General features: G+C 42.0%; 2 protein-coding genes across 4 annotated transcripts in view; one reads left to right on the forward strand and one right to left on the reverse strand.

The window, feature by feature from the left end:
* BOC (BOC cell adhesion associated, oncogene regulated) overlaps positions 1-4,194 on the forward strand; it is a 54,441-nt gene extending 50,247 nt beyond the window's left edge. For all 3 annotated transcript variants that reach the window (XM_066175246.1, XM_066175244.1, XM_066175245.1), the window contains exons 14-19: positions 121-243; positions 897-1,118; positions 1,505-1,731; positions 2,266-2,345; positions 2,977-3,170; positions 3,504-4,194. In XM_066175246.1, the coding sequence (XP_066031343.1) occupies positions 121-243; positions 897-1,118; positions 1,505-1,731; positions 2,266-2,345; positions 2,977-3,170; positions 3,504-3,685 (1,028 nt within the window). In that variant the 3' untranslated portion in view covers positions 3,686-4,194. The remainder of the gene's footprint in view (positions 1-120; positions 244-896; positions 1,119-1,504; positions 1,732-2,265; positions 2,346-2,976; positions 3,171-3,503) is intronic.
* Positions 4,195-5,476: 1,282 nt separating this feature from the next.
* Positions 5,477-24,864, reverse strand: part of CFAP44 (cilia and flagella associated protein 44) — a 38,386-nt gene continuing 18,998 nt past the window's right edge. The window contains exons 15-33 of the mRNA XM_066206898.1: positions 24,500-24,718; positions 23,908-24,050; positions 22,759-23,029; positions 20,745-20,800; positions 20,156-20,318; positions 19,717-19,847; positions 18,516-18,733; positions 17,967-18,132; positions 16,498-16,675; positions 14,960-15,424; positions 13,303-13,506; positions 12,679-12,874; positions 11,592-11,702; positions 9,981-10,111; positions 8,758-8,874; positions 7,974-8,175; positions 7,096-7,256; positions 6,207-6,341; positions 5,477-5,691 (exon numbers count right to left, since the gene is read on the reverse strand). Of these exons, the coding sequence (XP_066062995.1) occupies positions 5,557-5,691; positions 6,207-6,341; positions 7,096-7,256; positions 7,974-8,175; positions 8,758-8,874; positions 9,981-10,111; positions 11,592-11,702; positions 12,679-12,874; positions 13,303-13,506; positions 14,960-15,424; positions 16,498-16,675; positions 17,967-18,132; positions 18,516-18,733; positions 19,717-19,847; positions 20,156-20,318; positions 20,745-20,800; positions 22,759-23,029; positions 23,908-24,050; positions 24,500-24,718 (3,402 nt within the window). The 3' untranslated portion in view covers positions 5,477-5,556. The remainder of the gene's footprint in view (positions 5,692-6,206; positions 6,342-7,095; positions 7,257-7,973; positions 8,176-8,757; positions 8,875-9,980; positions 10,112-11,591; positions 11,703-12,678; positions 12,875-13,302; positions 13,507-14,959; positions 15,425-16,497; positions 16,676-17,966; positions 18,133-18,515; positions 18,734-19,716; positions 19,848-20,155; positions 20,319-20,744; positions 20,801-22,758; positions 23,030-23,907; positions 24,051-24,499; positions 24,719-24,864) is intronic.

The following is a 24,864-nucleotide window of genomic DNA, read 5'->3' on the forward strand; positions in this document are numbered from 1 at the left end:
AGCCCTGTGCACAAAAGGCAGCGGCTGTCCAGGCTACTTTACCGGGCACTACCACAGAGCTGGGCCAGCTGCCTGCTCCCTGAGGAAGTTAAGAGTTCCATGTGTTTGTTCCCTCCCCAGGAGATCGGTACTGGCACTCCATCAGCCACCTGCAGCCAGAGACCTCCTATGACATTAAAATGCAGTGCTTCAACGAGGGAGGCGAAAGCGAGTTCAGCAACGTGATGATCTGTGAAACTAAAGGTAAGCAGCTTCCTGGGGCAGCTCTGGGAGCACAGCCTGCTGCCCTCCCTGCCTGCAGCTGTCAGAGCACAGCAGGGCAGGAACCAACCCTGCTTGACAGTGTGTCACCCAAGCTCCAGCAAAGTAGTGGAGGCAGCACTGGAGAGAAAAGGCACAGGCTCATGTGCTGTTGATCAGTGTGACTGGTCTGTGTACTCACCCCTTGTGCAGAGTCCATTGCTGTCCCTCAGAGCAGCAGTTACCTTTTGTTTTCCTAACTGTCACATAGGTGGTGACTGGAAGCAGAAAGGCTGACTTTCCCTTGCTGTGCTGAACTCCGTGTTGTGTTAGGAGAAGGCCCCATGTTGTCTTTCAGAAAGCTGCACTGTCATGACAGGAAGAGCGTTAAGTCCAGGAGTGCTTTGGAGAAGCTCTTCTGGTTTTGCTTTTGCTCAAGCAGTCCAAGAGCAGATCTGGCAAAGCTGTGAGCCAAGCACAGAGGCCTTGTCTGTACTGCCATATGCATCAGCCTAGGAGTCCTGTCATCCCGGAGTGCTTCTTTAAAGCCACCATAGTAGTCTGGCCACTCCACAGCAGCATAAACATCCCTGAACTGGACTGCTGTGCCATCTGCCATGTCTCTGCCTAACGTTCTCTCTCTCTTCCTTCCGCAGCTCGGAAGTCTCTTGGTCTGCCAGGTCGTCTTCCACCCTCCACAGTGCCCCCCCAGCAGCGTCCCCCACTCAGTGGTGGGCACAGTGGCCTGGGGACAGGAGCCATGGTGGCCCGTTCCAGCGACTTGCCATACTTGATTGTAGGCGTTGTGCTGGGCTCCATCGTACTCCTCATTGTGGCTTTCATCCCCTTTTGCCTTTGGAGAGCTTGGTCCAAACAGAGTAAGGATTGTTTCTTGGGGGCTGATTTACAGGATATGGTTTGCTTGTGGATTAAATCTGACCCTGCGTGTAATTGCATCAAACACCCAAAATGTGAGGGAATTCTGGGAAGCGGGGAAGGGCTGGGCAGAGGGCAAGTCTCAGACGTCCTGTGGAGCCCCATAAAGACAGAGGCCACTGTTTGTCCCTTGTCCTGCTTGCCTTGTTGCATAGGAACCTCAAGGACCAGGGGCAAAGGGCCCCTTTCCACCATTTATCTCCAAGAGTGCTTTGAGTGCCAAAATAGCTGGCTGATAGGACAGCCTAACCCTATGCATGCTGAGCTTCAACAAGCTTGACTTTATCTCTCATTTTTGCTTCAGACTTTCTTTTCCTTCCCTCTGCAGAGCAAACCATTGACATGAGTTTCCCAGGAGCTGGGCTGCTGGTGTCATCCTGCCAGTACACCATGGTGCCTCTGAGAGGTATCTCTGCTCCTCGTGCCAATGGACATCCCTTTGTTAATGGGCAGCCCTATGCCAGCAGGGCACACCTGAGTGGCATCTGTGCCTCTGCAGGAGTGGGGTACACAAGCACCAAACCCCGAGATTACAGCCCTGATGAAGTGCCACAGGTGAGTCCACACCTGGGATCAAGAGCTGGTTTGTCATGAGCTGGAGGCCACACTTGCAGTGAGAGGGCTTCTCCAGACGTGGCTGGCACACTTTGCAGCATGTAGAAGCGGCAAGGCTGGCTCCCCAAAAGAGATTTCCCTTTTTGAGATGTGGGGGGAACAGGAAGGTCACCAAAAAGCTGGTGGAGGGGTGGATTCTTGGGCCAGTGCCTCTTGAGTATGGAGGAGGCAGTGAGAAAAGGCAGCAAAGCTCACAGGCACTGACAGTGCTGAGGACTCTGTAAAGGGTAACAGGCAGTGCCAGAGCTGAGACTATAAATTGCTTATCCCCCACTGATTCAGCAGTAAGTGTAAAGGGAGTTTTTCAGTGATCAGTTCCACTGCCCTCAATACCAGAAGAGTTTCAGCTTTTTCTGCCTGCTGCTATAGGAGCTTCAGCAGTCTGCCCCAGGGCTCTGACTCACAGATCAGCACCTGCCTCTTAATGCTGCTGTGTGCCATTGCTCTGCTAAGAATCCTTCTCTCTCCTTCCAGTCACATGAGGAGACCAACGCCTTGCTGCAGGCAAGAGTGCTGCAGAATGGGAGTGCCCAGCAAGACTACCAGCCCTCCAGGTTAGTCCTGGCATGTGGAGGGAGGGTGGAACAGTCCACTGGACCCACAAGACTACATGCTCACAGAAGCCTGCCCTCAATACACTCCTGTCTGTCCCAACTCTTGAGAAACAAATCCATGCTCCAGCACTAAGACACCTTGATCTAAATTCTCTTTGCACAACTCCTTCCTTTTAGATTTCAGGAAAGAATAATTTACTTGTAGAGGTGGCCAAGACTTACTCCCCACTGTCCCCTTTTCCTCCTCCTGTTTCTATGTGGGAGACTAAAAGGCAGGATGAGAGAAGCAAACATCTGTGATTGATGCTGATAAACAGCAGCCCCAGAATCTGCCCAGTGTCCAGTTGTGAGTGCTGTGTGTCTCACTGTTCAGACATCTTCATTACCATGCTCTCTCTGAGGCACTATTCCTCCCAGCTCCTGTGGCACTCACCAGCTGTTGGATCATGGATACCAGGTGCCACATCACCTCATTCCCACCCCACAAATACATCCCAATTTCTGCTCTTCCACTCATTTAGGAATGTTCTGAGTCACACATTGATGAGCTGGCTGAGACATGACATGAGTTACATCTTTCAAGGAGGAAAGATCTCTAAACAGCACTAAACCCCCTTCCCTGCTTCCCCAGATTGCCCAGCTCCAGAACAGAAGATAGCTCTTTCCTCTACAGTCTCCCAGATGACTCCACTCATCAGCTTCTTCAGCCACAAGACGACTGTCCTCACCTTCAAGAGCACTTTGTTGGCCTCCATCATCCAGTGATGGGAAGCAAAGTGGGAGGCCCTAGCCTGGATGCTCGACGGGATACCCTCTTCCACCAAGGTCAGTGGTTTGGAAAACTGCATGCCTCCTTCATCTCATCATTTTAGGCTGCTCTTGAAGGGAAATCTCACTGCAGAGCCTTTCTGATGGCTCATGTTCAAGTGATGTGAATCCGTCTCCCTAGCACCTAATCCATTGATCCACCCCTGTAGTGCAGATCAGACTTGTTTTGTGTGATCATGGCATCAAATTCCCACACAGACTTTCGGAATGCAGATCTTCCTCTTTGATCAGAGTACCCCTCCTCATAAAGTGAACTGTTGACTTGAAACCTCCCACACCATCTCTCATTCCAGTGTGCATTGTAATAATTTCTTTTCCTTTCCCCCTCAGGAAGCCCTTGCTGCTTAGGTCTGGTGCCAGTTGAAGAGGTAGAAAGACTAGATTGCTGCCAGTCCAGAGATCTCCATGCCCAGAATCCAGTGATCACATCTTTGGGTCAGGACCTACCCAGACATCTGAACAGCAGCCCTTCACCACTGAGACCCTTAGAGACTCATCCTCCCACCAGCTAGGGACCAAGCTGCCTTTTGCAAAAGACTTATTCTAAAGAGAAAAAGAGAAAGGGTATTTATTTTTGTATAACACCCCTATTTATATATTTATGCACTTGTATATAGATGTATATGTGCCTTTTATAATGCTATGGAGACAGAAGGCATCCTCAGCAAGGTCACAGGAGGACCCAGGAAACAAGGCAGCAGCTCCTGGTGGCACCATCAGAGCACACAATGGAATCAGCTGGACAAGGGACACTGCGGAACACGGGTCCAAACAGAGCTGCATCCACCAAGAGCCAGCGCCCTCCTGCAGCGAGGGCTTCACAATGAAGAATGCTGTCCCAAAGGTCTTTTCCTCTCCCCCCCAGGAAGGTTTGTTCCAGGAACACACTCCTGTGAATGGACTGGAGTTATGCACTCTGCCTGATCAACTTAAGCAACCTTTCACATACACGCCATCTGCAGCTGCCTATCTGTAAAGACAAATCCACGCTTTAACATCTAAAATAAAGGCTTTAGTCTTTGCTGTGCCTGGCTCTATGCTAATTCCTCTCACAGAATGAGCCTTCTCTTTTTCACTTGCACGAATACAGCGAGCAGGACACCTGGGGAAAGGTGACGTCTTCCTGCAGTTAGAGTTTTCCTAACAATCACTGGTGATACTTAGTCTGGGGTCTTCTTGTTGCCTGTCTCCAGCTGAGTCTCTGGGTGTCTGGTTACCCAGCTGGCACTGGATGTCCTCACCCTTTGTTAGGCAAGGGAATGGTGCCAGACAGCCCCTTGCCTGGGGCTCCAGCAATTTCCCACTTCCCAGGGCACAACCTACAGCTGCACAAGAGCTCCCAGCACCAGACATTGCTCCTCAGCAGGGACCCCATGGAAAGGCAGGATGCACAAGCACCACTCACTCACTTGTGCTGGGACCAGCAGGAAGTTCTTGTGCCTGGCTGGAGCCCTGCTGAGCCCACACCAGACAGACACACAAAGACCTGGGGCAAGAGGTGGGAAGTGGGGAGGAATAGCAAGAGCAGCTGGAGGTTGTTTAATTTATTCAATTAAAAATTAGCACCTTAGGAGCCTTGCATGGGAAGAATACAACCCCTCCACCCTAGCGATGGAGAAAGGTTTCACAATTAGACAGGGTAAGTGCAATAAATGATCACATGCTGCCACCACACCAAATAAGAGAGGCAAAAAGGAGCGACACCTGAAAACACACAGAGCTTGGCCCTCTCACTGATCAGGCAGGTGCAAGCCAGTGGAATAACAGGCTGACTTTGCATTGTTACACCCTCCTGCTGCCAGGTAAATGCCATATCCTGCCCTGAGGAGAAAGGCCCCTTTGCTTTCTCCTGGCCAGTAGCACTTCCCTTGACTCTAACTAGCTCAGTTAGCAGAGCAGGGCCACTGCTGCTCAGCAGTAAGAAATGCTTGCTTGAGGCAGACTGCTTTTACCATTTTCAAGAACAAGGTGCCAAACCAGTATTTGCCCCTGTGAAACTTGAAACCAGCTTTCCACAGCCACTTGTTTGAAGAGTAGACATAGACATAATGCACACACATGGACACACGCGGGGCACCTTGTCCAGTGCAACCCTCTGCGATGGACTGATAATAACATTTAGTTGTTTTATTTGCTTTTTTTTTTATTCTATTTATGTTGTTACAGTCATATTTTGATAAAACAAATATAACTCTTTACAACTAAACCCATGGATAGCCAGAACAATTAATTTTGCACTTCCAGGCATGACTGCTGCCACAGTTAATTTTAAGGGTGACTTGGACTGTTACTATTTCTGAACAGGGAGCTGGAGTCTCAGAGTCCTGTGGTAAAGCTTGTAGAAAGAGGCACCCACCTTTTCTGCTAAGGAAAGCAAGTTCTTTTACCTCCCACATACTCTGCTGTGGTTGATTTGCTCTCTCAGAAAGGCCACCTCACACGTTATGTTCACGAGCCGTGACTCCAGCCTGGCTGTCTCTTTGATGTCAGCACTTCGGGAGCCCTCAAGTTCTGCGCCCTGGAGAGGAAAAAAATGGAGAGGAAAAAAAAATGGCTCCTATAAAACATGGAGCATGAACAGTGGAAATTTATTTCAAACAGGGAAAGTGAAGCTTTCCAAGAACCAGGACATATCCATGATTTCTCCACACCTTAGGCAGAACTACGTGAAAGAGTGAAGGTTGACTGACTTAGACTTACTCCCTGGTACAGAGCAATAAATTCAATTCTTGTTGTAATGCTGTTACATGACTGTAATATGACTGTTTCCATGTAACAAAGGAATATTCTTTTAATTCCTTCAACGCATATTTTAATTAGAAATGTGTTTGTTTCACTCTTAGAAGCAGCTAAGTAAGAAATGGGAGAGGTGCTAAGGTATGGAGCAACCATTCAGCTTGTCCCACTCCTAGCCCAAACTGCTGACTGCAGAGCAGGATGTGAGACCAGGGAGCTGGTGAGGGTTCAGATGATCCCTTACCCATTTCTGAGCAGTCCCAAACCTGCAAGCACTGCAGTGGCTGAAAGGCTCACCTGACCAGACATTAGTAATTCTAGCTCAGTTTCCAGCTGATGCTTTTCATGGCAAAACCTGTTCAGCTGGTGCAGCTTGCTGGTGTTTTCCCTTGTCAGCTCCGTTAGCCGATGCTGCAGGACTACAATTCTTTCCTAGAAAGATGTAAAACGTTGATCTGGGATGAGAAAGGACAAAAAGTGTGGAGTAGGGAAGAAGTGCTCGGCCCAATGTAAATGTCACAGGTAAACAACAGACTGATCCTGCCACAAACACCTGATCCCACAGTACCTTTAGTGCAATATCATCTTTTTGTTTTCAATTTATATAAATTACAAATGCCTAAGTAAATAAAGCAGTTAGGCGAAAGTGTGGGAAAAGAAAGTCATTAGGTTCATAGTACTTCTGTACCCTCCTGTGCTCTTCTGTAAGGGCAGCATAAGCATCTTGCCTGCTTTCACCACGGCAGCTGAGCCTTAGGCCCCACCAAATGGAGACACAAACTTGTCACACTGCACAGATCCGCACCCCAGGCATGAGCCAGGGCCTGCCCTGTACTCGCTTTGTCATCAAAGGCACTGAGAGAAGACAGGAGGTGCTGAATGCCACCTGAGAACCAGAGAAAAGCACTCTGCAAGAGCTTCACTTAGGGAATGAAGTAGGACAATGTGTTTGAGGAAAGCAAAACAGAGAGATCAACTATCTCAGTGAAAAATAGGATGTGCACCAACAACTGGAGCAGAGGCAGGAATGATGATGGGAAATTGGGGTTGAACACTATGGTCTGTTAAGAACAAATTAAAAAAAAATCAAACATGAGCATATTCACAAAAGATTTTAGGGTAACTTTTCAGCCCCCAGGGAAACTTAGCCTAAAGAGATCATCACAACATTCTTCCTACTGCTTACCTCCCATTCTTTGAGCTCCACGAAATGCTCATACTCTTTCTCCATTATTCTCACTTTCATTTGCTCCATGGGTATATTAACAGAGTGGACTTGAACTGCTTCAAAATCAACCAGCCGACCAAACTTCTCCATCATGAGATCATTGCACCTCTCCTCCAGTCCTAACAGAGGGACATTGGCACAAATGGCAGCCCTGTCATTCATTGGTCTGTAAGAATTTCTGCCTTACCTCAGCTTTTTGTCTGAGCTCTTTGGTATCTGCTCTGTAATAAATAATTCACACAAAACCACACAGAGCTCACAGCTGAGTTATGCCATTTGTCCTTGTCCATGATTATGCCTGTGTGGTCACTAAGTCACACTCTAAGCCAGTCCTAGTAAAGCCACTCTCACATCAGAAGGTGTATAAGGCCTCTGCAGGCCTGTGGTTCTAGACACAGCTTTGGGTTTGGCTCTTGGGTAAAGTGTTTTGTTTAGGGCATGTGTCCTTCTTCAGATGTTACAAAGGAGAGGAAATTGCCAGGAAAAGCTCATTTATCTTTGGGGAAACTACTTTTTTTCCTAGGAGTTCTGGTTTACAAGCTGAAATAGCAAACCTGTGTCCAGATGATCTCACTTCCAGTGTCTCATCTCAGTCAGCTCTACTTATACTCACTTCCAAAATTATTTTGCAGAGCCTGATGACTCTGCAGTGCTGGAGAACCGCAACACCATAAAAACAGTCCACTTGATCTGTTCTATTCTCTGCAGTAACCTTCTGTGACATCTGTGCGAGTATAGCGTATACTCTATACAGACGTGGTGAGTTGCCCACATCCAGTGAGAGGGACAGAAGGGCCACTAGCAATGCTGTGTTGTTCAGAGTCTCTGTTACTCACGTTTAATCTCTTTCTCCATCTCCTTTTTGTCCTGGAGAAGCTCCTTATATTGCTCCTTGGCCTTCTTATGGGTCTCTCTTTGCATTCTCTTTTCATTACGTTGGTCCACAATTCTCTTCCGCAGGTACTGCAAGGACTGGTTGGTAAATACTAAAGTCTGGGAGAAGTCACGGGGCATCTCCCCATCAACCAAGCACTGCACCTGCAAAAGCAGCCAGAAATAAGCAAGGCTGGCTTTACTTATTAAGGGTGATGGAGATGTCTCTTTGTATCAAATGTGTGAGATATAGAGAGCTAGTGAGTGAGGTAATACTAAGCATGGGCACTACTCATTTTTAGGACCAGGGAATTGTGTGAATGAATGCATTGTATCCAATCTGGCATTATTGAATTGGGCAGAATTCCCGTTAGTTTCAATAGTTTTCGGGGCTTTTTTGATTTGTTTTTCTGGGAGTGTGGTTTGTTTTGTTTTTTTTCCCCAGAAGAATATCACTAGGTGTGGACCTGAAGGAGAACACCATGCCAAACCTGTACAGCACTTGAAGCCTATGCACATTTTAGCAATGGGCCCAGCCTGCCTCTCCTTACCTCATTTCTGTCAGTACAGGAAAAGGAAAAAAAAAATGAATTCTACAGGAAATAGCAGCATGAAGTTCAGATAAGGGCACTTCCCTCCCAGGAGACCACAGCAATCAGGAACTAAGGGCCCCAAAGAACAGTAACACCATTGTTTAGATGTACACAGGGCACTCTGCACATGCAGATGCACAATATCTTGAATTACCTGATGGAGTCTCAAAGGCACAACTACATCCAGCTCATTCAGTCTGTGCAGCTTTTCCCACTGAAAGGCCTCCAGTTCCCTGTTTGTTGTGTCCAGACTGGTTTCTATTTCTTTTGCCTGCAGAAAGACAAATTGTGGACAAACAAAATCCTGTGATACTTGGAATACATAAGGCAAACAAAGGGTTCTGCTAGAGTTCCTGATCCAAAGGGAAAAAAGTATATAAAAATGTGCTTTTTTTAAACTACTTATGATAGGTGAGTTTCACAGGCAAACCCAAGGATCATTTACATATATTCAAGCAAGATTCTAACCTGAATACCTTTGCACACATGTACACTCATGAATGTCTCCTTAGAGAAGTCCTGTATTTATCAAGAGACAGCTGCTTTGTTTAGTATCTAAAACACTTGTAGATCTACGTGGCCTGCAAGATAATTTTTATTGTCTTATGCCTGGAAATGCTTATTGATTCTGCATGAGAAAGAAACAATTCAGACTCAAATGTCATGCCCCAGGGTGAATATGTGGCAACTGGCACTTAGGAAAGTCTTCAAAAACTAAAAAATGTTGTATGTTAAGCATGCTTGATGGAATGTTTTTGAGACAAAAAAAGTGCAAGACTTGCATAATGTTATTTTGGTAGCACTCTTCCAGATAACCCTTCAAAATAAGATATTTTTTAATTAATACAAATTAAATTTCTTAATGAATGCAGGAGCTCAAGAAAACAAAATGGAAAATTTGTACCAAAAGAGTTTATTCAGTGATTATCTGTGCCAAAGAGCAATGGAAAATAACAAAAAGTAATCAAAATAGATGAAAAAACAGAATTTTTATGCATTTATTTTAACCTGGATTTGTGTTAGGGTAAGAATTCTTTTATTTCTGTTCCCATACACACACACAGAGGATAGGCCAGACCACACCGTGTGTTTCATCCAAACCAGAGAATCCAGTTCCTGCTGCTACATGAGGCTAGACAGCTGGGAAGGAACTGGACCAGCCCCATGAAAACTAAGGCTGGACCAACTTGATTTACCCTTTTCAGGAGAACAGGTGACCCATGTCAAGCTGCCTCCTGCCTCTGTGCTACCACAGATATCTCTTCCCAAAGAGAGGCCCCTCAGAGGGTTAGGATTTTGTTTTTAAATCTTAGACTAGAGCTAATGACTAGCACTACATTGAACATGCTGATGCTTGCTGAGAAAACACTACAATACCTTTATGGCCAAGGCATCATATTCCTTTCTGAGGTCAGCAGCAATTTTCTTCTCCTCTGCTAAAGCTTTCTCAATGCCTATCCGCTGCTGCCGGAGCTGGATGGTGTTCAGGAAGAGATCCTCACTGCAGCCTAGGGAGGGAAAGAGTCAAAGAAGAGCTTACTTTCACTGTGACTGGAGTTATTGGGTAGAGCTGGTACCTTCTCCTGCTGTGCACATTCCCAGCATTCCCCATAATAACACCGTGGGTTTGGTTCCCTAGAGCATCCTTAAACATAAACCCATGGGGCTCCATGATTGAGTGAATGTCTTGGATGGATCATTTTCTTCTTTACATTCAGTCACGACAGTTTGTTTCCAGAAGTCAGATTAAATGCATCAAAGCTAGCATTAAAGTCAAGTGCTGAAATACTAGCTTTTGTAGCTGTAATGCAGCCCCAGTAATTAATACGTGTTGCAGTAAAATCTTCGATTATGTGAGCACGTAGTCGTTTCTCTGTAACACCCTTCACTATAAATTATGAACTTGCTGTAGGGATCGTTCATAGCTCTATTTGTAAACAAAGCTGTATTTCATAGAACCTGTGTCATGGTAAGGAAGATCTGCGAATTTCTATCCGATACTGTGATTTCAGTAATGCTAAACAAGTGCATAATTATGCCCAAATCGGCAGGCATAATAATAAAAAAAGAGAGCCCAATAAAGGCAAAAAAACTCCTCCACATAAAGAGACAAATATGAAGAGGATAATGCAACATGTAATTTCCCTATTAAATTAGCAATTTGGACTTTTTAACAAGAAGTAAAAATCTTTACTGCTTCCCAACATTTCACTGAAAAATGAGATGAATGAGGAGTTAATAAAAAATTCAATTTGTGGAAATGATTTTAAAATCCATTTAAAAAATAAAAGGGAAGGCGAATTGTTGGTAAATTTGAACTTGAAAATGAAGCAGTGCTGTTACATGGTCATTGACACATCACTCAAAGATTTTTTAAAAAAACAACATCCAAAATTAGCTAAGCTCCTACAAAAGAAAAGGAGAGAGAAAGGCTGCCTGCCTTTTTCGAATGCACGAATGAAGAGGATTTTGCAAAGTAAAGCTCCTAACTTTTCAGAGCAGCCTAGCAACAGGCAATTGCTGCATAAATCCACGAGGTGGTAACAAAGAGCTTCAATTAACAGCATGAGGATCCCCTCAGAATTTCCCTGAACAGGGAGGGATCCAGCCAGGCCAGGCAGCTGGTTTCCAGAGAGCAGCTACAGCCTTGCCATTGCTCCACTCCAGGGAGGAGCCTTTTCTCTCCCGACAACAGTCGTGAAATGATGAATGCTTCTTTACACAAAATAATTAACTCTTACTGCTTAGCTAAGTTTTATTTTTCCAAACTTTTTAAATTAGGGTAGTCTACACTACCAGTGCTTTTATTATCTTGACCGAAGTTTCCTGGGGAAAAATGCTGCACACAGGAGGGGTACACACATTCCAGCCCTTCATGACTTAACCATGCAGTGAATAATTAAAAAATCTGTCCTTTCTTTTCAAACACACGATGTTGCTCCTAAAGCTAAACAACTAGGTAACACAAGGAAAAAACAGCTTAGGTACCTTCTGGGCAAACAGAGTCACCAAGGACTACATCTTCAGATCCACAATTTTCTTCATCAGTCTTTAAGTCAGGCTTTTCATCATCCTCCTCTTCATTCTCATTTTTTTCATCTGAAAGAAACAGAGACTGGCCTGCAAAACACTCCAGACCCACCAGCTATGCGTTATGCCAATGTGCTGGTGAACACAAACCCAGTAATCCGTGAAAGGTCATTCTGGTGATAAGTGAATCCAGGTACCTTGTGCCTATTGCATTGATCTGATGCGATATTTTCACAGAAAGAAAAAAAGAAAAAAGAAGAGGGGAAAAAGTGAGAAAGATCACCTAGTAGTAGAACAGGCACAAGTGCAGCCCATGTTTTTGGGACTTAACTTCAATGTATTTCATCTCTTCATATGTGTTAGGAACTTAAACAGTGTGGGTTTACTGTTCTATTACAGAGATTAATCAACCAAGCAGAATATGGAACATAACAGCATCACCATTGTCTGCACTTTTTGCTAATCACGTCCTACTTGAAATCAAAAGCCAAGTCAGAGAGAGCACAAGTATTTTAGCTCAGTAAGACTGCCTAGCTTTAACAGCCTAAAACTGAGTCACTAAGACAAATTAAATCCTTTTGTAATATGTTTAGTCCTGTGACTAATAGATGATTGCAGATTAGGTTTATGATCTCTCATTAGTCCATGGACTGATTAGAGCAGAATGTCACAAATGTGACAGACTAATCACTTATCCATAGCTCCCACTGGTACAGCATAGGAAGCACTTTTAAAGCTGTGCCTCTTCCTCTAACCAATTATCAGTCCTCAGTATTGACTTACAGGATGTGAATTGCAGGAGCTCTTATCAGACCAACTGCAGCCATGTTAGAAACTGGATTACATCACTGTTATCATTCAAGATGACAGCCACAGAACACATTGTCAGTCTATAAACAAATCTGGGTAGGTCTGACCTACGGGTTTTTGAACTGACTGGAGTGTTGTGTATACTCAGGGCTCCAGCTAGACTGAGAGACATGTATTTGGCCACATGGAAATATGCAAAACAAATCCATAAAGCAAAAAGAACAATATCTCCAACCTGCTTCTCTTCCTACTTCTTTTTTTTCCACATACTCAACTTCCTTCTTCAAAATATTGGTCAGAAAATCAGCAAATTCATTGTCTTCTCCAAGGGATGCTTCGAAGCTGGCATAAAGAGCTTTCTCACGTTCCTGAAGCTTTACAATCTCACATTTTCTATCCTCTATTTGTGCAAGGTAGCTCTTCAATTTTGACTAAACAAACAAGAAACTATTTCAGTTAAAAGGTACAACTCAAGTGTATGTAGATAGGATGAATCTGTGAAGATCTGGAAATGCAGAACTTGTCTTTCTCTCCTGATTAAACCCGTAGTTCAATCAAGCATCACCTAGGAGTATGTTCCTAAAGTATGTGATTAGTCATTTATGCCATATCATGAAGGATCTATTAAAATACAAATGTTAAGATTATTAAAAAATTAAGTATTGGAAGTCAGAAGTGACCATCCTAGTAGGCTTATCATCAAGAGTTTCCTGTTTTTCAAAATTTAGCACTAGTCACTGGATCAGTGCTAAAACAAAGCCAAGGGGTGCCATCATTTATTTTATGGTTTGCTTTTGTTTCAAGCCATGCACTAATGGTACTGTTAAATTTAAATTAATGGTACATGTGGCCTACTTACTTGTATATCCTCCTGTTCATTGATGAGGGCACAAATTTGCTCCTCAAGACGATCCTCATGTATCTCAAGTTTCTTCAGGATAAGCAGCTCTTCACAGCATGTGAGACAGCGCAGAGCAGCACTTTTCATCTGCACATCCACCTTCAGTTTCTTGTGCCGCAAAAGGAGAAGTTCAGCATCGAAATTGATCACCAGTGTGTTGATCTGGAGCAAAGGAGCATCAAATCAGGAACAGGAAAAGTATTACCAGCACAGTTAAACATGCAAAGCTAGAGAAGGGAGCAGCAGGGAAAAATTCTCTCTGCCAAATCAACAACTCAGACATGCTATTTCCTAGAGAGTGCTGATGCACTTAGAAAGACAAAGTTAATCCTAAATGTGTCTTTGTTCTCAACACAATAGTAAAAGAATCACCAGGGCTCCACAGGAATCTTTCACTGCATCTCCTCCATCCCTCAAGTATTTTACTCTTCAGGGAATGTCTTAGAGCAGGCTGTAGTTTACAGTGGTTTATGTAGCAATCCCAGATGCATCAATAAATAACTCTTCTGCCTTGACAGACTTTTTTTTTTTAATAACTGCTAGCTCTTCCCTTAGACACTTACACCTAAATAAGTACTAGCAGCTGCTACATTAACTTACAGGTGTGTGACGTTCACAGCAAAATTTCAGTATTCCCTCAAAACCTTCCACATAAACACAAGGGAGTCTGTGTTGAGGCTGACCAAAGAATCAATGCCCAGTAGCAGAAATTAGAGGAGGAATGCTAAGAAATGGAGCAAACAAGGTGAACAGTGGCACACCCCTGGTATATTGCTCTCTGTACCCTCCTAAACTCTGACTTAGGGGCATCCTGAGTTTGAAGCAGGATGCTTGTGTTCAACAGCTTTGAATGGATTTTATTTTCCACTCTTTCAAATTATAGCTTCCCCCACATCCTAGGGCTGAGTTCCAAAGCTTAGCTAATTGTTGGACAGGAAAACTATTTTCATTTGCATGCTTCAAGCTTTCTATGTGACCATTTCATTTGATATCTCTCCTCCTTTTAAAAGATGATTCATGCTCTCTTTTTCTATGCTATTCAGAATTTTATCACATCTCTAAAACCATTTCAGTTGCCCTTTTTGCAGGCCAAAGATATTTTACCACTTAGATGTACCTTTTAAAGAATCTTTCCCATGACTAAGCATTTTGATTACTCTCTTTTGTACCTTTTCTAATCCTACAAAGTAATTTTTGGACCAAAAAGTTGAAACTACAGTTATTTAAGAGCTGAGAACATGAATCTACAAAGTTGTTGTGATGCTGCTTTTTAAACTCTGTAATTTTTCATGTTATGTCTAAAATTTTACTTGTCTTTTTGTGTTGTTGTTTTGGTTTTGGTTTTTGTTTTTGTTTTTTGGGGTTTCTTTTTGGCCACTAAGATCATAGATTCATGGCACAATCAATAAGAAATCCAAGATATTTTTTTCAAGTGGTAATAGAACACAGGTTATAGTTATGGATTTGTATTGATTTACACTGTAAATTTGTGACAATTATCATTTTCCTGGACTGCAGAAAGGCAAAACTAACTGCATTCCTGGCACAGAAGGGATTTTGGTTTAATTTATGATCTAGTGGGATTTTTTAATCTGAAGAACTTTCAATTTCCTACCTTTTTAATCAAGGTCTCCCGCAAGTATAGCTTCTTTATCTTCTCCCTCTTTAAAATTTCCAGTTCCATTTCTGTTGGCTCTGCTTTCTTCATCCCAAAAGCATTCTTCTCCTCTGAGACCACAGTTGATGCGTGACCCTCTTCCGCCGGAGGAGTTTGAAGAAACGCGTGCCTAAATGCACGAGATGAAGGACAGCCTTCCAGTGGTTCCTTAAGCTTGGCCTTGGCCTCCTGCTCCTCTTTGAACTTTAGGAGGACATCACTGTTATACTCAACTATTTTTTCAGGAACCTCATCTGGGTGTAACTGAGGAATCAGGGGAATAGGGAGATGTTCTGATACATCTAAGCTTGCCTGTATGGATTTCACTTCCTTCACTAAACTCATGATTTCATCAATAGTAGAAACCTTGAGGTCCCGCAAAGACACAATCTCTTTGTTCATATTCACTTTCATCTCATGGATCTGCAAAGGAAAAACAATTTTAGTAGGATTCTCCACCACAGGAAGTAGTCTTACCCAACTCAAGAAGACTAACATTAGGACTAGTAATCATTCTGTGATAAGGGGTCACTGTATTAGTTGACTCTTTTTATGTGAAGAATAATTGAATGTGCCTATCATTAATATACTTGGCAGAAACTTCTCTGATCTTTATAAAAGAAAATAACACACCACCCACCTGCAGCAACTGGAATTCCTCATCTGTATAAACCCAGAATTTATGACAAGAAATATTCCCTTTGTTTGTCTTAATGAGTTAGGTTAATCACTGGATATCTGGTAGCATCAGCACTACAGTGAAGTGCTGAAGCCCAAGCGTGAGACTAAAATGATGCAACAAATCCCCTGAGACTGTAGCATTGCTTCTGTAATGCTTAGACCTTGCTGTCAAAGTTATCCAGTGTCAGTCTTTTGTACTCCAGCCAAATACAATGAGAAACCATTCCTATGAGATTGATGGGGGGAAAGAAGTCACAAGGAAAGCAACGAAGATAGTGCACAACATTTGAACTTACTGTGTCTTTGTGGTTAAAACATGTGTGCTAACTGTAGGAGTCCTACTATAGCAAGGTGGCTCCAAAAGACCTGGTTTCTCAGGAAGATTCTAATTCCAGAAGCAGTGATTGCCAAAGTGCAAATAGAGAGAGGCCACACTAGAACATTTGTCCTTGCTCACATCCCTGTTTTTGTGTTTCATGACAGGGGTTATTTAGTTATTTAGTTCAGTGTTTTACTAGATTATAAGACTTATAATCAAAAGACAGGTGTTCCTGCTGAAGTACTAGTAAAGGTAAATGCTCTTTCTCAGTTATAAAGGGCCACCCTGGATTGATTCAGGTTTGGGTTTAGTGAAGCACAAGACAGTTCACAAGAGAAGGGCTGATTTGTAACTAAATCTTACTCAAGACAGCCGTCTCTCCTTCAAGCCCTATTCCCACACTCACTTTGAATCCCTTTCAAAAAATTTCTTCAGTGAATAATACACTACCCTCACTTCCCCCCAAAAATGGGGCAATACACACGGTTTTACATACCAAATCTTCCAGGACTGCAAGTTGCATCATCTTCTTCTTAGTGCTTATATGATCATCTTCAGTGAGTGTGTAGTTAGTGGCAGTCTTCAGCCTGTAACATCCAATATTCTCCCGTGCTTCTTTGATCTCCTCAGCATCTTTGGCATTCTTATGGTTATCTCTAGGTTTGCTCTTGTATCTGGTAGGTACAAAATAAAGCTGAACTTCAAGACAGAAAGCATGCAAATGAACAAAGAGCCATTTCATATCCTCGGACTTGTGCAGCAAAGTTTGGGAGGTGAAAGAGCGATACATCTCTTTCAGAAAAGGGTGGTTACTTTGGAAAGAATATCCTTTCACATTTAAATGAAAATCCCAGATTTTTTTTCCCCATAAGAACTCTTAAAACACAGCTCTGCCATGGGAAAGTTTAAACCTTCACACTCAGACAGAGTTCTGGGTTAAGTGAGTACATGCTGCTATCAATTTCAGGGAGCCACACATCAACAATCTACCAGACTGAAGCACAGAATACCTGATCCTACTTTACATTGTTAAACATTCAGTAACCTTAAAAGCTTTATATTCTGACTCTACATTGGTCCCATTCCCTGCCATTCATCTCCTAAGGAAGAACTTTGGTACTTCCGTGAACGTAAAATGGTTTGGGTTATAACGGACCTTAAAGATCATCTTGTTCCAGTGCCCCTGCCATGGACAGGGGCCCCTTCCACTAGACCAGGTAACTCAAAACCCCATCTAAACCAGCCTGAAAAAGTGGTCATTCAAAGATGTGACTTAGGTTAGATATTTGGAAAAAGGTTCTTCACCCAGAGGGTGGTTGGGCACTGGAAAAAGCTCCCCAGGGAAGTGGTCACAGCACCAAGCCTGACAGACATCAAGGGGTGTTTGGACAATGTTCTCAGGCACAGGGCATGGCTCTTGAGGCTGCCATGTGCAAGGACAGGAGCTGGACTTTGATGATCCTTGTGGGTCCTTTCCAGCTTGGAATATTCTATGATTCTGTGAAAGATGTCCTGTCCCCCCTTCTTGCCTCTCAAGATAAAGAGCAGCATGGAGCATGAAGGCATATCCCAAACACTCACAGGATGGCTGAGATGCTAAGACTGCTGACCCAACCCAGCTGTTACAGTATGGGGCTGACAGGATTCACTAACAGTTGATGGTAATGGCGTAGGTGTCTCTCAGTCATGATTAATTTAGACACATTTTACTCCCTATCTGAAAATGCAGCTACCTAGCTGAATTCAAATTTGATAATATTTTAGAGGAACCATAGAAAGTAAATATATTCTAATGCTCTCTTGAGACTTAGAGATACATGAAAATTTATCTGTTTTAATTACTACCCTTAGGAATATAAAAACCTAAGCAGGGAGATTAAAGTGCCATATGACAGCTAAACAGCATTACTTGACCTCGAACAAGAAACAGAACTAAAAGGCAACAGAGTCCAGTTCAAGACTCACAATTCATGCCACTCTGCCCTCCTCTTCATGATCTTGGCTTTCCGAGCATCATATTTCTCAGCAAGTCTTCTGATTTTCTCACGTTTGCTTTCTATATAATGTGTGGTTGACTTTCGCACTTCTGGTGTCTCCAGCATTTCATCCTCATCCTCAAAAACTACACTTTCTGAAACAAAACATGACCATGTGAAGATGAAATACCATACAGCACAGTGCAGTCCCAGCTACTGGAAACTCCCTCAGACAACTCCTGCAGAGCTGATGTACATCAGGATAGCTCCATTGCAGTGGATATTCTGAAAGTATTCAGGTTCTTTGACTTGACTTTTAGTCACATTCTATCGATGGGGCTGACAGACAACTGCTGACATTGATCTAAACATGAAAAGCTATAAGTGTTACTTTGTATGTGGGTACTAAGAAACCAAATCACATCTATATTTCTTTATCTGCACTTACACATATATTTATTTATCTTGGATGCAGGAAAGCAAACTGAGATGAAAGACAGAGACCATATCACTGAAAGATTTAAATGGTTATCATTACCTCTACGCACAGGGCCTGTCTTTCTGGGGATCTCCTCTTCTGCTTGTTCTGTCTCTTTAAGTGCTGTGCGCTTCTCTTTAAGTACTCCCCACTTGCTGTCCTCGTGTTTCTTATCTTGGGTATATTTCTCAGACACTTTTAGAAGGCTGTAGGTGGAAATCTGATGATTGCTTTGAATAGCATGAACAGTGAGAGTAAATTCCAGAGAGTCTCGAAACCTGGAATCCCAAATTAGACAAAACTGTCTGATGTCAGTGAGCACAACACACCCTTTTGCCTTGACCAAAAGGGCATGAATAGTGTAGTTTACTTATTGCACATGCAATCATTACATGTAAATCCACAAATCAGTAAGTAATTGCCATAGCATGATGACATCTGACACTATCTATTGACTTTTATCCAGTCTAGGAATGGAGACGTTCAAGAAGAAACCAATTAAGACCTTTCCCAATATAGAAACTTACACCAGGTTCTTCATGACAGTAACTTTCATCTCCCATTGAGGACTGATTTAAAACATGCTCATTCTATCCTTTTTCCCAGTCACATACTCTGTGTGCATAAGGTGTTTTTTATTGTGTATTTAGTAATTCATCTCTTACTTCTATTAATTACATCTCTTATTAATACTATTAATTACATCTCTTAATTCAGCTCTTACCTAGATCTATGAAAACCAATCCAAAATGCACCTCATGCTTAAACTTGTGTTCTTGAGCAAGTTTATTTCATAACTTCAAATTGTATAAAGAACATCGTGTTAGCAATGACATTAAAATATCTGACAGACACACAACATGTCTTAAAAACAGGCTTTCATTTCACAGGTTGTTTTTCAATATTTCAGTAAGAGTTCTTGGTTCTTACTGAGCTTACTGGCAAAACCCCAGGCAAACAGTCTCAACCAGCTTTCTTCACATAGAAGTGAATCAAAATGACATAATTTCCTTCATTTGACTATCTGCATTTTTACCAAAGATTCAATAGAAGTAACTACACATAAATATGAGCATACACTCTTATGTATGTTCCAAGTAAAATAAGAACAGAATCATAACAGAACAGATGAAATACTGATTATATGAGAGAGAAAAAAAAATAACTTTTTTTTTTTTTTTCCCTTGTGGGAGGTACAACTTCATAGACAATAAGCCTCATGGAAGGTCAGGGAGAGAAGTAGAAGAAAAGTGGTAATTACTGTGTTTGTAGTTTCTGCAGTCCAATCAGTTGTCTCTCGTTCTCCCAAGCCAGCTCCTTTTGGACTAACTGGATTCTCTGTAGTCTCTGCCTATCCAGCTCTTCAAAGACGTTATGGTCCATCTCAAACTCCTGCAGGAAGATGGAAAACCCAACATCACATTATTTTGGCTACTAGGTCTTGATAATAAATATTTTTACCTAGGTGCCATAGATGCATGCACTTCAACACTCTTCTTTATTTCAGAAGTTATCTCCACAGAGAACCACACTTTTGTCCTGTGCTTCTTAATTGGCACAAGTCTTCAGCTGTGATTCAGAAATCCCAGCAATTTATATATTCTTAAAACTACCTTCATCCAAAGCATTGGACATCTTTGGCCCCAACATGACCTGAAGCAACATTAAAGGTAAATGACCCTCATAAAAACCAAGTGTACCTCTCTGTGCAACTGCATGTGCTTGGGCAACTTCTGATTCTTTTGAAGGAGAGAAACAAAGTCTTGTCTCAGTGCACTTAACTCCTCTCTTTTCTTATTTTTCTTTTCTTCAGCTTCCTTCATTTTCCGTTCATGCTCCTTTTTCTGCTTGTATTCCTCAATACTGAAACTCATAAAAAGGAAATGGTGTTATCTCATGCAAGAGAGGAAAGATTACAGTTTGTATGATCTTTTAGATTTCCTTGACAGTCTTAAATTCCCAGTGAACTCAATGGTTCTTAAGGAAACTTAGAAAGGAATCATCTTTCTGTATATTTGTACACTCCTAACATCAAGGGGCTCTGACCTTTTGTTGTCTCTGTAGTCTGAAGTTAACTGCCTCATAGTACAATATTTGAATTACTGACAGAAAAAAAGTAGATGAAATGGAGAGAAAGGCTGAAAAAACTGTGTGTTTCATAAAGAAATGACCCAAATTCAGGGTGATCAACTTGCCTCTCCTCTTTGTAGGCAAAAAGAAATAGATGGGCTGAGAAAAGAGCTACCAACACTTGAAAATCTCTTTCATCATTATCTAAGTATCTCTTACGTGTAGGCATCAGGATCCCTAATGTCTTCAGTACCCTTCTCCTTCTCAAGACCACTCTGGAATAAAAATATTGTCTTGTCTTTAAATATGCAGTTATAGTTTCAACAGACAACAAATCTTCTATAAACATTAAGACAGAGCCCCCACCACCTCTCACAAAACTAAAAGAAATCTTAGTTTTCAATGCTATTATCTAGCCTATTGCTATCTAGTCTTAAATATTACATTATAATGTTTCAAGGAAAAAGCAGTGAAGCTGGTTTTTATGTAAAAGAACTAATGACACATGGTTCTTAGGGACAGAGAACACAAATCCTATAACCTCCCCAGTGGCATAAATCGTTACATCATTGCTTGTCCTAACTTCACTCGGTCCCATAACATCTTTTGGTTCTCTACCCCCCAGCCCAATTCTCTTGTCTCCCCTCACTGCCACATTGACAAGAGTCAGTGTGTCATGGGCTAATTCCAAGTTACATGTGTAATTAATCTGGTTGTCTTTTGCTGACTGCATAATGGATTCACAATTATTAGCTGTGAAGAATGACAGATGGATGGACATTGCAGTAGCACAAGCCTCATTTCCCTAGGCAATCATGCTCTGAAAAAAGACGGGGGACTATTACCCAACAATTTAGTTGTACTTAATTGATCTGTAATTTAACTCAATTAGTTTCAGATGATTTTTATTTGATTCTCTAAGAATCTCATTAAGTTTAATGAAGATAGAATTTTAACATCTTCCACATGACTTAAAACTAGAATAGATACTTAACGAAGATATATTTTGAAAAGGGAAAATCTCTGCTATGATGGTCATTAAGCAATGTTGTCAGCGTGAACAATAGAACTGACCATGAAGGTCTTTATATAGAGTTACTTACATATTCAAAACTATAAATTTGTATATATGCTTTATAATTGTATATTAATCACTTGCAAAACTGGAGTCAGCAAGGCTCTGATTTCAAAGGTTCTAATCATTTACTTGTGGAAAATAACTCTGGCTCTATTCTCAGTGCTATATAGTCTTGTCATACTGGCAGAGGATTCCAACTAGTTATGAACAATTTAGCTGAATGACCAAAATCACAATTTCCTCTGCCTCTGTTGCCAAGCATCCTTCAAAATATAGTTACCAACCAGCATTAAAACATATTTTAAAGTTTAATTTGTTTTATGTTGACACTTTCAAGATTTTAAAACTCTACTGAATGTATATCTAGTGTAATGTTTATTGTGGACTGTGGCATTTCTTTACTCAACAGCTCTCACTGCTTCTTTCCAGTTATATTTATTTAATTCAGACACTCTTAAGACTTTTTAAAAATTCAATAAAGTCTGAAAATTTTCAGCTGAGGAGTTGACATCCCTTTTCTTGTGCATTATCAGTAGAACTGCTTCTGAGTTCCAGTGTCATCTGCTGAAACATGCTAGAGATGATGAGCTCTGCAGTGAGTACTGGACACCTGTAAATTCATTACTACTAATGCTGTCCAAGAGTGAAAGAGCAACAGGATCAGCATCGTGTTGTGCTATCTTGAAAATGTAAAAAATCCATTGTAAATTTCAGATAAATGGTACTAGATGTATGGAGAAACTACATATTTGGTACTCTCCAACAGGATTTCTAGAATCCCCATTCAGAGCAGAATCATACTTTACTGGAATTAAACCCAAGACAGGTATGAAGTATGAGAAATCTTTGCAATTCTTTCATTCCAGGAATATGCATCACGATGCATTTGAGTAGGAAAGCACTGGTAGAATATTACATATGAAGAACACATCCTATGTTTATTTGGAGAAAAACACAAAACACTGCGAAGGAACAGTGCAGTCCCAGAGCCCATTTATTAGGGAATGTTTTGCAAAACCTATTCTTCTAAATAGTTTGGGAAACTTCAGCTTTTGCTATGCAAGACTTTTAAGAAAAATAATTGAACCATGTTTGCCCATCTGGGTAGTTTCATACCGAATAGGCCTGATTCAGGGGAAGAGAGCACCAACTTACCCTAGGAGGGGGGATTATGACTTCTAGGTCTTTGGGAAGCTCTTCCTCTGACAAGAGGTCAAATGTAAAAATGTTTCCATCTCCACCATAGGTAATCAGACACCCATTATCATGACTTAAACAGATGCCCCGAATCTGCCCATTGTCATTGTCATGCACATTCAGGTACCAGTAGTCCTTCAGGGCACCCACTGAAACACCTTCAGCACTGAGGGGATAAGCACGCAGTGAGCCATCCTGCATCCCACAGAACATCAGGGGGTTGCTGGTGCTGTTAAATAAACAACAAGAAACAGTAATAAGTAATAGCAGCAACTTCTAACAAGCAAGCTCAAAATATGAAAAGAGCTCATCTAGCTTAATAGAAATCACTTTCCCAAGTTTGGAAGCTGAAAGCAAAGTATTTGGACTGTTTAAAGTATGTGTGATTCTACTACAAAATGTTTCTCAGCTCACTGGCTGCTCAGGAACAGTCCAGCCAGCACTTACTAGATATCTTAGAACTAGTCTCAGTCCTGAGTTGGGCAGTGTAGCAAACACCAAGTTAAAAGCTGGAAAAGCAGTCTTTTCTCCCTGCTCCCCATTTAGTACAGATGATGGTGAATGCAGCCAGCAGTAGATTAAAGCCTGAATTAAACCTGCCTCCTTTTGATGCAGAACATGCCTACTCTTACAGGGAACCTAACACTGGGAGTCTGAAAAGAATCCAGCCTTTCCATTCATACAGTTGACACAATGTCCTGAGAAGCCTATATTCTTTACACCAGAGGGATGGACTGACCTCTCCATGTTTTTATTCTCTTTCTTAACTATGATAAAGAACTGCTGTTCTGGTGATCACTGTATGCAGGGACTTCTAAGGGTTCTCCTGGAGTTCTACAATCTAGTGTGGTTGAGTTCTAGTCCATATTTAAAAATCCCACTTTTTCATTGCTGAAGGTCTTTTAAAATTATTCTGTCAGACACGTGGCCCAGCTATGTCCATTAGGAATTTTAAGTGAAATTCAGTGCCAGGAAAACTAGAGAGAGTTTGTGTATACTAGAGCTGAGCCACAATTTAAAAGGGACAAAGGAGCATAGACTTCTCCTTTCCAAGTTCGATTTCATCAAGCTTTATCCCAGAGCTATTTGTTAATCACAGTGTTTTACCAGAAGGAGATTTGGTGAATGGGATTGTTTTCAGTGTCCTCCATAGGAATCACTTCAAAGGGTTCATCGTTCCTCTTCTCAGGGTCTTCTTCACCATCATGTGAGAATTCACAATGATAGAGAAACCCTGAGTCATACCCACCCTGAAGAAGAGAAGGACCATAAAGAAATGGTGACAAAAGAAAACTGAAGCAGCTAACCAGGTAGATGCAAATTTCAGAATAATTCTTACTTTCTTAAGGATCTATGATAGGTTAGAAAATGCTACTTCCAAACACCTAGAGATTCTATTTATCCACAGACAGAAGTCTGTCACAATCACTGGCATTACAAGACATTCTACCACAATGTTAAAATTCTACCTTCTGCTTGCGAGAGAACAGCTCAGTCTTTGTGCCCATTCAGGCACCACCAAGAAGGGCACCTACCTACTGGAAATCTACCAAACAATATGCATCAGGGTGACACTACTGGTTTACTTCACAAAAACCACTGAAACTGTCAAGGATGAAAGGAATTTGATGTCCTAGTCATGACAGATTTCAAAGGGAAAGGATGTCACATCATCAACATGAAGTAAAAACTGATTTACCAAGGAAAGCCAGAATTTTCCTGGTGCTGAATAAAAGCCACAGAGGATGGGACTGGGCTCCTCTGGTATGTAGATATCTGGCAATGGCTCTTCTTTGGGTTCTTCCTCTTCAGTTTCTTCTACCTCCAGTCCCATCTCCTTTTGCTGCTTTATCCATTCAAGCCTTGTTTTCTCCTTTTTCTGCTTCTCTTTCTCTCTCCGTGCAATCTCCTCTTCCAGCTATTACAACAAGCAGAGAAATACCAAGACATGAAGCCAAGGCACTCCACATCACTGACTGAAGGATTCTCATAAATGAAATCCAAGGTGGACCTGGCATTATACATACAGAGTATCTACAGAAATCTCTTTCCGGTCAACTTAGC

This window comes from Chamaea fasciata, unplaced genomic scaffold (assembly GCF_029207755.1).
Source record: "Chamaea fasciata isolate MVZ Bird 193981 ecotype frontalis unplaced genomic scaffold, bChaFas1.0.hap1 SCAF_2, whole genome shotgun sequence".
Lineage (NCBI taxonomy): Eukaryota > Metazoa > Chordata > Aves > Passeriformes > Sylviidae > Chamaea > Chamaea fasciata.